At 33.1% G+C, this 16879-nt stretch overlaps 1 protein-coding gene across 2 annotated transcripts in view; it reads right to left on the minus strand.

Annotated features, from left to right (window-relative positions):
- Positions 1-16879, minus strand: part of bard1 (BRCA1 associated RING domain 1) — a 51365-nt gene that overhangs the window by 4941 nt on the left and 29545 nt on the right. The window contains exons 6-8 of one of the 2 annotated variants that reach the window (XR_015499749.1): positions 10576-10696; positions 10291-10405; positions 7771-7894 (exon numbers count right to left, since the gene is read on the minus strand). Coding sequence is in view for 1 of the 2 variants with exons in the window: in XM_087268233.1 (XP_087124359.1) it covers positions 7799-7894; positions 10291-10405; positions 10576-10696 (332 nt within the window). In the remaining variant the exon portion in view is untranslated. The remainder of the gene's footprint in view (positions 1-7770; positions 7895-10290; positions 10406-10575; positions 10697-16879) is intronic. The other variant, XM_087268233.1, reaches the window with a different exon arrangement.

Genomic DNA, 16879 nt, shown 5'->3' on the forward strand with positions numbered 1-16879 from the left:
ACAGATACAAACAAACACACTCCCAATATGGACAGAGGAGGGGAAAAGTATTAATACTTCATAAATGAGACATTTAAATGTCAAAGCTTTAAATCCAAACCAATAAAGGGCTGTACAATATTGGAAAAGTCTGCAGTATTTTTTTATACCGCAACATATATTGCAATATAAACACAATTTTACTAGATCAGTTGCATAACTGATCTAATGAACAAAATAATATAAATATTAATGTATAAACATTTTAAAAAGTTATAACTATAAAGGCTGTATAATTTTTGCTTTTACTTGAAAGTTTTTAACAAATAAAATGTGTTAAATTACTATAGGTATTAAATTTGGGAAATGTAAAGCAGGCATTACAACCCTAACGTGATTATTACACTACAAAAGACCATGGTTTCATTAAATATAGATGAGCACAGCATATTTAAAAGTTAAAACTTTACAGTTGAGTGTTTAGAGCAATGTTTACTTTATGGTGTTTATGTTGTAATATGCGCATAATGCATAAAGTACATTTTTCTCTTGTCTATCACATGCCATTTTGTTTATACAACATACTGCATCTGGCATTTATTTCAACAAAGTAGTAGCTTCTGTCTTTGCTGTCCTATCACAAAAGATTTTAACGCATATGACATACTTGTGGATTCAGACCAGCTTGTGATTTGTGGTTTGAGAGCTGTTCACAATCAATGAAAAGCTGCACAGACATCATTAGTGTACTACATTATGGTATTTACAGTGTAATATGTTATCGGATGTTGTAAATGTACATATTTTATCTTCTCAAGTTATTGAATGAGCAGCCAGAACAAGTAAAGCACAAACCCTATAAACCTTTGCTGTTTTTTATGCATTATTCCCTGGTGTGCATTATTTCCATTAACACTGGCATTTGGCATTTACTGCACCATAAACCGTTAGAGCTTTTGTCTTAAGTGTCCCAACACAAAAAAAGAAAGAAAATTTAACACATTAGTCAATACACTTGTCATTTTTTGCATAGACTATACCACTTTTTAAAAGTCTAATTGTGCTACTTTATTAAGAAAATGCATATTAATTTTAAGTTTTGAAGCACATTCATGTCATTTTATTATTGTTTTTCTATGTTTTGTTATAAGTAATAACTTGAACATATATCTGAACAGAAATATAGCATCTAATATATGAATCAGGGTTATGAATGTGGTTATGAATGAACAAAAACAGCATATGAGACTGGAAAGTCTGAGAATTTTCATTTTTCGGGTGAACTATTCTTTTAAGTGCAAAAGAAATCTGCAGTTTCATGGCAAATATGTACACCAGCAGTGATGCAACGTGCACTTAAATTCTGCAAGCCTTCTGCTGTGTTACAACTTTCATTTGGGAGAAGTAACAGAGCAGGACAAGACTTTCCGGGCAGGAAGATGCACACCTGGGGGTGATCATGGATCTTTCTCTCTTTCTTCACAAGGCTAAAAACAATCTTTTTATTCATTTCTGTCAGGTAAAATTCTTCACAAAGGGTCTTCAGCACAATATACTACAAGTGATTTCTCCGCACCGCACAAGGAGGACCAAAATATAGCTGCTGCTTCACACATAAATAACAAAAGAAAAAAAAAGAAAAAAATCAAATCCTCTATCACAAACCTTCTTTCTCAACGGCTGAACTTGTTTACAACTATCTGATAGCGTTCTGCTCGGTTTGGCCTAGTTGTATGTCTGGCTGAAATGGCTGTTTCTTGACTGAAGAGTTGTGGAAGAGCAGGCTGCGACTATCTGCTCTTTCAATGAGAACGGTGACAGAAAAAGGACAAGGGGAAATAAATGGGCATCTAGTAGAGTGTCTAAAAATACATATGAAGCAGTTAAAAAGGACGGCAAAGATACTAGCTCGATCTGTTACTGCTTCTCTAACTGTCAGACTGTCTTATTTGCCTCAGGATTACCACAGTTTTGTTTGTGCAGCTGTGAGTGGGGTGACCAACACAATATAACATAGGCGACACAGTGGCGCAGTAGGTAGTGCTGTCACCTCACTGCAAGAAGGTCACTGGTTCGAGCCTCCGCTTGGTCAGTTGTCGTTTCTGTGTGGAGTTTCCATGTTCTCCCTGCGTTAGCGTGGGTTTCCTCAGGGTGCTCCGGTTTCCCCCACAGTCCAAAGGCATGTGGTACAGGTGAATTGGGTAGGCTAAATTGTTCGTAGTGTATGAATGTTTCCCAGAGATGTGTTGAATGAATGAATGAATGAATGAATATGATTTAATTAAATATAATATAATATAATATAATATAATATAATATAATATAATATAATATAATATAATATAATATAAAGTCAGTGGGCTAGATAACCCAACACAATTATATATATATATATATATATATATATATATATATATATATATATATATATATATATATATATATATATATATATATATATATATATTTTTTTTTTTTTATTTTTTTTTTTTGCATTAACTAACTTGATTTGAAATGTATTCATAAAGATATTACATGACCACAATCTTATTTTTTTTTAAAACATATATCCCTTTTTAATGGAAAAAAAATCTGTTTATGCACCAAAAATCATTGGCTATTTACGCTGAAAAAATAAAAAAGTTAAAAATAATATATATATATATATATATATATATATATATATATATATATATATAAATATATATATATATATATATATATATATATATATATATATATATATATATATATATATATATATATATATATATATATACACACACACACACATATAAATATATATATATACATATACATATACATACATATACATACATATATATACACATATACATACATATACAAATTATAATATATAATATATATATATATATATATATATATATATATATATATATATATATATATATATACACTATTACGTTTGAAAAAGGGTGTACACCTTTATGCTGAGCACTTTCTCTATATATAATATTTAACATTATATTATATATATTATATTATATTAAATATTATAATTTATTTATATTTTACACACACACATTACATCGCTATAACTGATTATGCAGCCTTGTGACGTGTAGCCTGACTCAAAATAGAATAAATAGTTTTATTCTGTGAAAACCAGCTGGACATACATTATCCAGCTTATTACATGACCACAAAATGAACAATTAGAAACAAAAGGAATTAACAATTAGCAACAAAAAACAGAGCAGTGACAAATTAACAAATATATTGTTTTATTCATTTACTTTATTCTACCAATATATTGTTAAATATTTTCATCTAATTTTGCAATACGCTATCCACCACTATAGTAGAAATCAAATTGAGCATGTTAGAAACTGAATACACAAATACACATCAGTATATGATTTCCACTGCAGAGAGGCAGTGTTTGTAATTGTTTCCATTTGCTCTTGACATGGCATTGACTCCCATTGAGTGTCTGAATGCAATTGGGCGGAGCCTGCAGTCAGGAAGTGGAGTCTATGAACCACTGTGACATCACATGGCACAAAGGTGTGTTTACAAAACGTTTGAATTAATGCTTTAATTACAACTCTGGGGACTTGAAGTGTGGATGTTGCAGGATGTTTAAATGCAACAAAAAACTCTTATAAATCAAAATATCGAGGCAAATTTAAGTTTAAATGTCAAGACCCCTTTAAAGCTCTCCATTACATTGTGTCAGTGTGATGCTTAGCCATTAGCAGGATTAGTATCCCTCCATCTACACTGCATTCTTTACAGTAAATCCAGTCCAGCTCTATGATATCACAACACTAGAGCACCTATAGGCACCCGCATACACACACACACACACACACACACACACAATCCTCCACAGTAATCATGAGCTGTAATTGCACTTCCTCTGCCTCTTTAATTACAGTGTTCATTTCCCCGGACCCCGTGAGGGCGGTGGCGGTGTGAACGCTGCGTCCCGGGGTTAATCTGACTCTCTCTCTCTGGACGATAGGGCCAGGTTGTTAGCCCAGCATCAGAGAAGCATTAGCATATTAGCTAATTAGATTCACGATGATGAGAGAGCTCAGTGTGTGTGTGTGTGTGTGGATCGGTGGCACTGGCAGCTCAGCTCATACACTCATGGGCAGTGAACCGTGATGCACTGAGCCATGGAGAGCCACACAGACAAAGAGAAACGCTGAGGCTCAACACTGACACGTGGCTAATATAAATGATCTACACTTATTCATTATTCCACTTGAGTTTATTTTATGGTGGCACAATTTGGCTATAAAGTCTCACTGAGATTAATTTGAAAAAATAAAGCTGTGAATTTAATGTCAGTATAATAAAAAGGTAACATTCTGTACTATTGCTCCTGAAGTATTGCAATATTTGGTCCCACTTTATATTAAATGGCCTTAACTAATCTGTACTTGCACTGAAATAAATCATTTGATACAATGAACTCATTGTGTAAATATATTTTTTTTTACTGACTTTTTCCACTGACCCCCCATTCACACTGGACATCAGCTTCAACGCTTTCCATTTACTTTGAATTGGTGACGTTGCTCGCTGCAGAAGTTGCGACTTTGTCAACTTTAAGACGGAAACGTCAGCCAATCAGATTGCTGTATGCAAATGCACTAGTTCAAACAGTAGCCGACTGGTGACTAATTTCATTGGTTGACACTGCTATGACATTAGCGTCAGCCCCAACTTCAGACACGCCCTCTGTCAAGCGTTGACGCTGAAGCCCCGTGTGAATGGGGCGTCAGTGGTATGGTAGGCTTTTATGGCTGTTTCCACTGTCAAAAAGTACCAAAACATGAATCGTACCATACCACTTTTACAAAGGGTACCTAGCATGGCAAAAGGGTACCAAAAGGCAGAGCCAGACGCGCAGTTGAAGGCTGTTGATTTACAGAGAAGGTTCACAAATACACAGCCGAGACATTACATCGTAATACTATATACATATAATAACGAGCCATGGTTGATCCGAGCTCAGACAAACCTTGTAATTTGATCCTTTTAGAAACAAACAAACGCAAGAGAGAAGCGTGAAAACACAAAGGAGAAGCCCAACAAAACAAAGGAGCAAATGAGTCTTTCACCAACCTAAAACATGAACAAACTGCCATCTATAGTTATTATCATCGTATTTTGGACTATTATGAACTGGGAATGACGTAATTACTTTCTAACAATAGGTTACATGTGCTGGTGAAGATTGCAGATGCAGATAAGAGGTTTGCTCTGACTATGGGCCATATGTTGCATGTTGTTTTTAAACCTAAATAAGGACTAAATGTATACCGTGTGTAGTTTTTCTGTAATTGGTAGCATTTCGGAGACTGTAAGTGTCTGTATGTGTTCATATATGTTGCATTTGTTTATTTATTTTATATAATTGCAGATGCTACAGTCATTGATCTGAAGTTATAATCAAATTATGTTCATAAAAAGGTTAGAAATGAACATTTTTACACAAGTATTTATGTGTAAAAAGCATCTGTTTTGTGAGAAGTGCTTCTCATATGATACGTGAACGACTCGTACAGCTTTACTTTGAGCAAGATTTCCTCCAGCGAGAATGACAGACAAACTTTCTGTCGTACACCATGCCTACCAAAAAGATACCCTTTAGGCAGTGGAAACGCAAGCCTGATAAAGGAGACCCATACCAACCCTTACCCTATTGTACCGTACCAATGAGTGGAAACGGGCCATTACGTCATCTACCCATAACCCCAAAATTGTCCCTAACCTTTTCCCAGCTCAAGAGCAACTTACTGTCTCCTTTCTGTGTTCTGCAATACATTATAAACACAGTAAGGACACTGAATTAATTTTTGATGCAAGTACATAGTAGTTAAGGCCAGTTAGTATAAAGAGTGACCCAATAATTTACAATATTTGAATTGAATTACTGCTTGTACTGTATATTTACAGTAACATTTTGGAGACCACAGCTACAAAACATTGGTGTATTAATGCTACAAATTTGTAAAAAAAAAAAAAAAAAACATAAAAAATAAATAAATAAACTGTAGTTTGCCATAAAATGTAAACATTGTTTGTACTTTGTTTTTTACAGTAAAATTATGGCAACCACAGCTACAAAACATTGATGTTTTATTTGTAAAAATGTATGAAAAACAGTAGTTTGCCATAAAATGTTTTAAATAAATGTGTACACTGTTTGTACTGTATTTTTACAGAATCATTTTGGCAACCATAACTACAAAAAAATGTATGTTTTGTTGATAAAAATGTATGAAAAACAGTAGTTTGTCGTAAAATGTAAAAAAAAAATATGAAAATAATTTAAAAAACTCTATGTACTGTACTTTTACAGTAACATTTTGGCAACCACAACTACAAAAAATTGGGGTAATAATGCAAAAAAAGATGAACAACAGTAGTTTGCTGTAAACTGTAAAACAAGTTTGTTTACTGTTTGTACTGTATTTTTACAGTAACATTTTGGCAATCACAACAAAAAACATTGGTGTATTAATGCTAAAAATGAATGAAAAACAGTAATCTGCCATAATGTAAGAAATGCGTTTACTGAAACAGTTTGGCAACCATGGCTGCCATTTTTTACCATAAATTTGACAAATTTCTTTTAAAAAACACAACACAAAACCAATACTGCATTAAAACGTCTTCACTAGCCAGACTTTTTGAAGACCAACTGTTTCATATCTAAAAACAGAACCGATAGATAATACAGTCAAGCTGTTCTCAAAAGGTGTTGTCTGCTGTGGCCTTGGATATTAAAGATGGATATCAAATATGTTAACAGCAACAAATATAAAATTAGATAGCCTGGAAAAGAATTGTTTTGCCACCAAAAATCACTTTAGGCTACATGCATAAACGGCCAAGCACTTCAGCTCCTAGAAAACTAGAAAAAGCTAAAAATGTTTTTGAATCGAGGCTAAATGAATGGACAGAGCTTCAAAAGCATTGATTTTCACTGTAAAACTGAAGCTGTGAGAAATCTTACGCATGGAAATATGCCGTGCTGATTATTTCACGAGACAAAGACCACATGCTAAGTCCACAGCGGCATCAAATGGAATGAAAAAATAATGGCTGTTTTCACATGTATGGAAGCTGACCGAGTCTGTGCAATTATTAATAATAATACCTTTTCTAGGTTTAGAGTTATTTCAGTTGGTTTAGCTAACAGAAATAGGTTTTTGTTGCCCGTTTCACACAGTGCAACTACTCCACACAACACATCTGTCTGTTGGCAGACATGAGCAAATCCTTTAAATATAAAAGACAAAAACTGGACAACAACCTACAATTTCTCAAACTTTGAGTTTTCTTTGAGTAGTCCTATTTGAAGTAATCCTAACATGTGTAAAACAGCAGCATATTTCATGAGTTATGAGCAATATTCAGATTTTTTCTGTATAAAAAAACTGTGATAAAGACTGTTTTAAAAAGGGATAGTTCACCCAAAAGTGATAGTTCAACCTATTTACTCTTCATTAGGTTTTTCCAAACCCTTATGAGATATTTATTCTGATGAAAGCAAAATTTATTTTGAATAAAGCTGAAAACATGTAGCCATTGACTCACTTAGAGGAAAAAACAATACCAAACAGGTATGTCAAACAGATTTGGAAAAAGCAAAGTTCCCTAGGTGTAAATGATGACCGAACTTTCGGTTTGGGGTGAACTATCAATTCAATAACTCTCCACTGTGTGTTTAAGTTGTCTCCTTTAACATGTACTATATTCAAGTGAAATAATCATAAATATTTGTACCAATCTAAAGACATTACTGTGCACTCACAGCTGAAGTTGAGGATCCAGCAGCCATTGAGGACTCCATGCAGTGTGGTCAGTGTAGAGGGCATGATGGGTACATCTGGTACAACCACATGGGTGACTGGAGAGACATTTAATCAAAGAGGGAAGCAGTTAATCACAACAATAATGAAAAAAGAAGTGACTGGTTATTTGTTTATAATCATGATAGACCCTTTTCACATTTCCAGGTTTCTCAAAAGCGGAAGACGTCACAGCTGGGTAAACTTAGAGCGCAGTGAATGGGAGAGTACAAGAAATATTTTTTTTTACAATCCTTTTTGCTGAAAATTAAAAGAAAAACTCCAAGATGGTGTTATCAAGACTTTCAGAAAAAGTAAAAACAAATTGTGAGAGACTGATAAGCGCAGCCAGAGGAGAGAATAATGTCAAATTTTACTCTCAGCCCCATAGACGCTGCATTAGAAACACTTTGCATAAGCGGTAATTCATTTTTTGTAATTTGACGCAAAGATGATATAATACATTCATAAATGCATAGAAATTGTTCATTATTTTTTTTTTTATGAAAATAAAGGCTTAAGGATTTAAGATTATGATAACTGGTAAACACATTATAACAGGCTTGTGAAAAAGGTCCATTTGTGTGTGCTGCCGTGTAAAGCATATTGGAAAAAGACTTGATTATTAACTGGTTAGTTTTTGTAACAGCTTAACAGAATTGTTATAGGTCAATTAATTTAATTAAATTTAGTAAAAAGTACATTTACTTAAGACAATTGAAAGTTCATGTTTTTTTTGTTTTGTTTTTTTTTTAAGTTGACAAACTAAAACTGGAACTAAATGAGCCCAAATGAAAGAAAAAAAAATTGTACTGACATTAAATGCAAAAACTATTTTTTTTAAAAATACAAAAAAAAAAACTATAAATTACAAAAAAAAAACAATAATGCAAAAAAAATCTTATAAATATTGAATATATTAAGTCAAATTATAATAATGCTGCATTGATATTAAATGTAATAATGTAAAAAAACTGTAATATTTAGATATTGTGAATTAATGTAGATTAAATATCTAATATTAGTAACTTTGATTGTTCTGTTTATATATCTATAACACCAGTTAAGGCAACATTTATTTAGCTTTTTCAACATTTTTTAAATTTTATTTAATGTTTATTAATATACAATTTAATTATTACTTTTAAATACTTTAAAGGTAACAAAAACACTATTTCAATGAATGTATTAAAAAAAAGACACTTTCGAAAAACAGAAGCACCAAGGTTCACTTCAAGCCCTGGAGATTATTTTATTTCTAGAAAAAATAATAATAATAAATAAATTTAAAAAAAAGCTCTCGACTTCTTGAGTGACAAAAGCACAATCTACATTATTTGAGAAAATTGCATTTTGCCCTTGTTCAGCTACAGCATGTGCAGTGTATGAGAAACTGCTTCAATTACTTTAATTCTACTCAGTTTCAGATTTTGATTGCTTAGAAGATGAGACACTGCAGATATTGTTTGTCTCTTTGTGTGATTTCTGGAGGAGTCAAAAGACTCAGCTAGAGCTGCATTTGTCACTAAAAGTGTTGGTTTCATGATGTATGATTTCATAATATCCCTCTCATGTTCTAGCTGAATGTGTAGCAAAGCTCTTCAATGTGATGGAAGAAAGGCAAAGAAAGAAGAGACACTTCAATTCAGTGCTCTGAAAATGTTTTATTATTTCATTGAACTTTTTTTTGCCAGATTCAGATTCAGTTGAACAATTCTTTCCTTAGCACACACACACACACACACACACACACACACACACACACACACACACACTATATTTTACTATATTTATCATTTAATGATCACATGAAGTATACTAGTATATGATAAAAAAATATCACCATGTCAAAAGATTGGGCTTGAATAAAAACATTTTACTGCCCTATTCAGTGGTTCACTGTTTTGAAATCCAATATTAAACATTTAAATTTACTTGATTAAAGTAATAATTTTTAAATTATTTCGATCCTTTCCAATTCAACAGCAAATGTAATTTATTGTATGTCCTTTAATTATAATTTTCTTTTTACTTTCAATACTTAAACTATATTTCTAACAAACTTTGTGAATCTTTAACTAAAGCATTGTCACAGGTCATGAGTTCTTTAAATTAAAATAACAAGATAGTTCACAAGTACAGATTCTTTAACCATTAACTAAAAGTTCACTAATCAAAAATTCCAATCGGAATGTCGAGCCAAAACTATTGATTTCACTGTATTAAGTATTTTGTTTGTGACTGATTAAGACTTAATTAAGATTAAGACTGGTTAATGCAATAATGTTTTCATTTATTCTGTATAAAAACTTTAACAAAAACCAAACTAACCCTATAGACATCTTGAACAGTAGTGAACATACTGTCAACTTTTTTTTACTGTCAATTTTTTATACATCTATAAAATTTCTATCGCTCACACTTTCTCTCACACAGGAACTAAAATCAGATGTACCTGCACTGGAAAAGGCCTTTGCCTGCTTTCCTCCAAGGAGTTGAGCTGCTCTGTTGATCTGCTTGTGCTGAGTCTGCGTCAGTTCACTGCCAATCAGAACCACACCGCCCGCAGCCTGCAGGAATACAAATAAACCATACCGCACACTTCATTTGCATTTATGCTATCCACAGATGCTGTCTCCGAGCAACTTACAACATCAAGTACATAATACCAGCAATTTCTGTCTGTTTGTATTGAGTCTGTCTACAGTATTTGTCTGGGAGGTGAGTTAGGGTCATGTACCTTACTTGCAGGGGGCCTTAAGGATGTTGTTATGAGATGTGATGCCTCTGGGGCCACTCTTAGGACCTCTTTCATTTCTGGAGTCAGCGCATAATCCACCGGCCGCAGGCCAAAGATATTACTGAGAAACACAGGCATATCTATAGTTGATGCAAAGCACTCTGCAGTGAAAATGAAATCTTTTCAAGGACAAACTTGACATACTGTGTATAGACTAGATGTGTTATGTTAAGCCTGCTAATGCATCGTACGCACACTCCAACCAGCCTTGAAGAAACAAAACAAATAACCCTTACAAAATGCTGCTGTTTGTTGATTTGTTTTGGGGCATTTATTTTTGAATATGAATGTAAGATGTCCCTTTTGTCATTTCATGGATAAAAAGTGTACTTTCAAGATCCCACCTTTATGGCATTTTATCAGAAGTCAACTGGTCTTGTTTCGACCATTGTTTGAGGGTGGGAAAGTGGCAGAAGGTAGATTTTTCAAATCTGTTAAACCAGTGGTTCTCAAACTGTGGTACGCGTACCACTAGTGGTACGCGGGCTTCCTCCTAGTGGTACGCGGAGGAATCGCTGAATAATGAAAGAAACAATTATCACTTTTAATCCTTTAATGCGTAATATAACATTGATGTGATCAGCATTGGCTGTTTTGTGAAGCGTACGATCACAACGCTGTGCTTAGAGTGTTTAATTTAGTGCATTGTGTCATAAGCTGCTGAAAATCAGTTTCCGAAGTTTAAGAATTGATTCTGAAGCGTGATTTGACTGACATGAAAAGTGGCCAATCACAGTCGACCTTGTCTAGTTGCGTGAAACGTATAGGCGGGACAAAGGCTTTCTGTGTTGCAGAGACAGAAAAAACAACTTAAAAACAAATGTTTTGTTGGAATAATGCTTCTTGGATGTTTTCACTACAGAGATGTCTAGCAGAATAATTAAACCGCGGACACATTTCCTGCCTATTTGATGATCTTCATACACGTTTCGCTCTCCGACAGCCAGTCGACTCGCCTCTGACCTGTCACTCCTCTAAATACATTCTGAATGGCGGCGCGGGAATGAAGGTATTGCGCAATTACTCATTTCTGCAAATGCGGCGAGTGCTTTATTTTAACACGAGACATTCGTGTTATTTTAACATTCATGTACGCAAATCGCTAAAACAGATATGCTAGCTCTTAAATAGGCTTTTTTTCAAATGAACTGCAAGTGCTCTCATGATCGCGTGTGTGCTCAGATAGAATACAATCGCGATCTGTTCACTATTAAAGTAGACATTATTTATCTTTGCTCCTTGACTAAATTTAGTCAAAAGTATTCAAAGTTATCAAATATTTAGAAATAGATTGATGCATGAACGATGACAATGCTAATGGTCTTCTTATTTGGCTGTATTGTGAAGTGAAACTTACTTTTAGCAAAGGTGGAACATTTTTAATTTCTTTACGACAAAATAATTATGCTGAAAATGTTTCTGGATGAGGTATTTGTGTGATTTATACATTTAGCTGTATTCTGATCTGTCCTAAAGCATTACAGGTCAAAGCAATCCATTGTTAGCCAACTCATTGTTTATTTATCACAATTTACAATAAGGCTCTTAAAGCACTGCTTTGATAAATGTTGTGTTGTCATATTTCAAACACCTCAAGTAAAATGAAGTCATTTGTTTATTATTTTTTACTGACAGTGTACTTGTATTTTTTTACGTTTCTATTTTAGATTAAGATCAAGTGTAAAATAAAATCTCCATGTGATGTACAGCTATTTAAGAAACAAATTTGCCATATTGTAAAGAAAATAGTGTAAAATATGTAAATAAAAGGCTAAATTTAAATCTTTTTACCATATACTTTAATTTAACCTTTCAAAGCTTAAAAATATATATTTTTAAAAATGGGCAAAAAGTGTCTCTATGGCCTTAAAAATTATTTGGTAGTTTTACCAGTGCTATTGAAAAAGATTAATTGTCATGAAAGGAAAAATTGACTATACTTCCTTTGTTAGTGCACATTATACATGTAGCTTTGGGATGTAAGCAATCAAACCATTAAATTAGGTTTACACTTAAAAAAAAGTGATTTCATAATGAAAATCAGATTTTTTTTTTCAAAAGTAACCAACTAGTACTTTTTAAAAGAGTAATTTGTACTTTTACCTAATATTAGTATTATTTACTAAAGTTTTTGTTATTTTAGCAGTGTAATAGTATTTTTACTTGAGTATAAAAAAGATTTCACAAGCACTTAGTGCAGGTTTATTATATTATTAATATATGATTAATAAATATTATTATTAATGGTTTTTATTTGTATCTATTCCTATGCAATGTTTTATGGGTTGCTGAGAATACATTTCAGGTCTTCAATACATAGCATGTCAGTCTTGAGAAAAAAAAATAGGTGCTGGAATTGATTTTCACTAGGCTGTGCCTGTATGAACCCTGTCATGTACATTTAACATATATTTCAAGATTTGTCTGAAAGTGTAGGAATATGACATATAGCCTATATTTATAAGGTCCAAGCAGCATTTCCAGCTTTTGATGAATAGGCTACTATGAATACTTTAGATTTAAGTACAGCAGTTTTCTTTTTACTTTTTAAGAACAGCGCCATTTTTTTATGAACTTTTAAAAGCACATTTTAACTAAAACTTTTTTTTTTATCTGCAAGCACAGTTAATGTTCAGACTATTTCAAATGTTTAAAGTGACTGACAATAATACATATTCTTACTAATAGGAAGTAATCTGCATCGTTTTAAAACTGTGCACACCTGTAGCTGCTTAATTAGGCTTACGACGCTATTTTTTAATACTGGTTAAAAAATAGCGTCGTAAGGTGGTACTTGGAGAGACGATTTTTTTCTAAGGTGGTACTTGGTGAAAAAAGTTTGAGAACCACTGTGTTAAACCAATCATACCAAATACTGCAGAAGAATTATTGGAACCCACATGAACCCAAGATTCTCACAGAAATCAATCAAGTTTTGGTAAAGGAAAAATCATGGTTTGGGGTTACATTCAGTATTGGAGCGTGCAAAAGATCTGCAGAGTGGATGGCAACATCAACAGCCTGGGGAATCAAGACATTTGTGCTGCTTACTACATTACAAACTACAAAAGAGGGCAAATTCTTCAGCAGGATAGCACTCCTTCTCATACTTTAGCCTCCACATTAAAATTCCTAAAATCAAAGAAGGTCAAGGTGCTCCTGGTAAGGAGGAGGAGGATGCATTGAAGATGAATCCAAGCAATCTTGATGAACATCATGAATCTTGATGAAGTCCTGCAAGAACACTTTCTTTACCATTCCAGATAACTTTATTAATAAGTTATTTGAGTTGCAAAGATGTATGGATGCAGTCGTCCAAGCTCATGGGAGTCCTACACAATATTCATTATTTTTTCGCTGCAGCATGACTTTATATTCTATACTGCAAATTATTTGTTAAGTGACAAGACTTTTGTCTAAGCAAAGTCAGACCTTACTGCCCTAACAAAATAATTAAAAGTCAAGGCATGACCATATCTTATTTTGATAAAATAAGTACAACCTAGAGGCCTTTGCCTTTCATATAAGCCACTCCTAATACCAAATGATCAACTAGAAGTCAAGTTATTATTTGTTGTTCCTAAAACAGACTTTCGTCAGGTGGTGTAGATCTACAGTATGTTGGATGGTTTTGATGGCTGTATGATTAAGCAGCAATCGATATTATAACAAATCTTCTTAGGGAACTGGTATTATATGTAAAAGTAAGCATTTTATGTATTAAGGAAGTAAACTATCTCTCTCTCTCTCTCTCTCTCTCTCTCTCTCTCTCTCTCTCTCTCTCTCTCTCTCTCTCTCTCTCTCTCTCTCTCTCTCTCTCTCTCTCTCTCTCTCTCTCTCTCTCTCTATATATATATATATATATATATATATATATATATATATATATATATATATATATATATATATATATATATATATCTTCTTTGAGGGTTTCAGAACTCCAATGAGACTCCAAGTTGTTTAAAATGATAATATTTTTTCTGCACACTGCTGAAGCTGGCAAAATTCATGATATTTATTTAGTATAATATGATACATCCATATTTCTGTAGCAAGAAATTGGATTTTTGAAGCTAAGAGCACATGGGGTTCTTTACCCCAGTGTTTGTGTCTGATCTGTGTTCTAGATAACTGTTTGCAGCCCTCAAGGTGAGTTAATGTAAAGTATAATTTTGATTAAAACTAAGAATAAAAATATCTTATTCAGCAATGAAGTATGCAATTGATCAACAGAAGCTAAAGCCAATTATAATATTTGAAAGAATCCTTAAAATAATCAGGAATAAAAACAGCCATTTTTATTAACATTAAGCATAACTGCTTTCAACCTGATAATACATTGATGTTTCAAAATGAAGATGTTTATGTGTAAACATAGCTGTAGATCGGAAGTTCATAAAATGTATGTAGATATAACACAATTTTCAGTTTATTTACATGGACACTTTGACTGAGAATGGGTGTAGTATGGTTTTGTATCATCAACACTAAAACTTAAAATGATACTGGTGCCTGGACCAATTGATAAATAACCACAAAACAATGATGGGTGACTTTTGACCAATACATTTTTTTAAACCAACCAATATATTAAAAGTTTATGAAAATAGTGGACATATGAGTTAGCACACAACGAAAGAAACACAAAAAGCACATTAATTCACCATAAAAACTAAGCCACCAAACTACAAATGTTAAACAACTAGGGATCATGAATTTTGCAGCCGTTACAGATTACCAATTACTTTTGATAGTGATCGGCCGATACAAAGAACCGATGCTTTAATTTTTTTAATGCATAAAACACATTTTCACAAGTACAGTATGCTTCTTACTTGTAGATCTTTCCTTACCTAAGAGAATAAATGAATAATGTTAGATACAATCCCCTTAACAAGTCTCGTATAACTATTTAGTGTGATCATGTCATGGTCAAAAGCAGCTTTACAAAAATTAATATTAAACAGATAAAAAAATGATAAGAAAAATGACTAACAATGCAATTTGAAAACATTGCAAAAGATAGAAGATCAATTCAGCAAGTCTTAATCATAAAAAAGTTTGTTGCAGATATTTGATGCATAAGAAGTTAAAAATGCACATCGATAAATACATTAAATAAACTTTACTAAAAAGGTGTAGGCCTATACATTACAAATAAATGTATATTTTTACCTGTTGTATTGGGAGACCAGCAATCGCTGATGCCTCATTTACCTCCTCATGTGTTTCAGCACTGCTCATGTGTAATTTATAGTTAGCATATTTACATATGCGTGTCTTCCTCTGCAAATGTACAGTAGCGAATATTCATTATTCTTTTGTCAACCCAGTTTCAACTATGGTTATTGCGGTCTTCAGTAGTGTGTTGCCCTCCTGTCTCTATTATCCAACTATAAAACAAATAATTGCCCAATTCAGTATTTACATCCTGCCGACAATATTAAGTAGAGCAAAAATGTTTCAAAGCACACATTGAGCTGACCACACATAATTTTTGCATAGTTATAAATGTCAGACTGTGCTTTTACAGTAAGCAAGTTTAACACTAATTACTTAAATTAGCATTATATTACTTATGGGCTACTGATTTAAAAGGTTGTCTACTGATTTAACAAAGCATGTTTCCAATCCTCCTCTCCCATAATCAAAATTCCTTGATTATTACACCAGAATAAGAATATAGTTCCTAGTCATAACAGCCTAGAAAATAGCAACTTTTCAATTCATGTCGGTCTTAGTACACAATGAAACTGCAGTCGAGTCAAGCTTTAAACAGGAAAATTACCCAAACTCTTTGGTCATTTTTTAGTAAGATGCTAATGGTTGAATCTGATTCAGTGATTTATGCTAAGCTCTTACAGAAATGAAGATTGGCTGAATGGGTTAAAAAATGGTAAAACTCAACCATTTAACTCTAGGGTGGTTGTAAAATGAGCCTATTTTCACAGAAAGTGTTACACACCAAAATATGCATTTAGATTTGGTCCATTACATGCTGGTTATAATCCAATAAGGACCCAAAGTTACTGTCGCTACTGTAGCACCCCACAGGTCTCAAAGACATCTGAGGGAGAAATTTGGTACAAAGCCTCATAATGCTCAATTGTTTTGACCCCGTTTGCACAGTGAAATGCAAAACTACCTGATGAGTAAGAGATTAAGGCCTATTGGATAAACCCGATGACGATCTATTTGAAAAGAGTACGTGACGCCCCTTGCAGATCATTTGTCACTGTTG

The sequence above is a fragment of the Danio rerio genome, chromosome 9, assembly GCF_052040795.2.
Source record: "Danio rerio strain M-AB ecotype USA chromosome 9, GRCz13ab, whole genome shotgun sequence".
Lineage (NCBI taxonomy): Eukaryota > Metazoa > Chordata > Actinopteri > Cypriniformes > Danionidae > Danio > Danio rerio.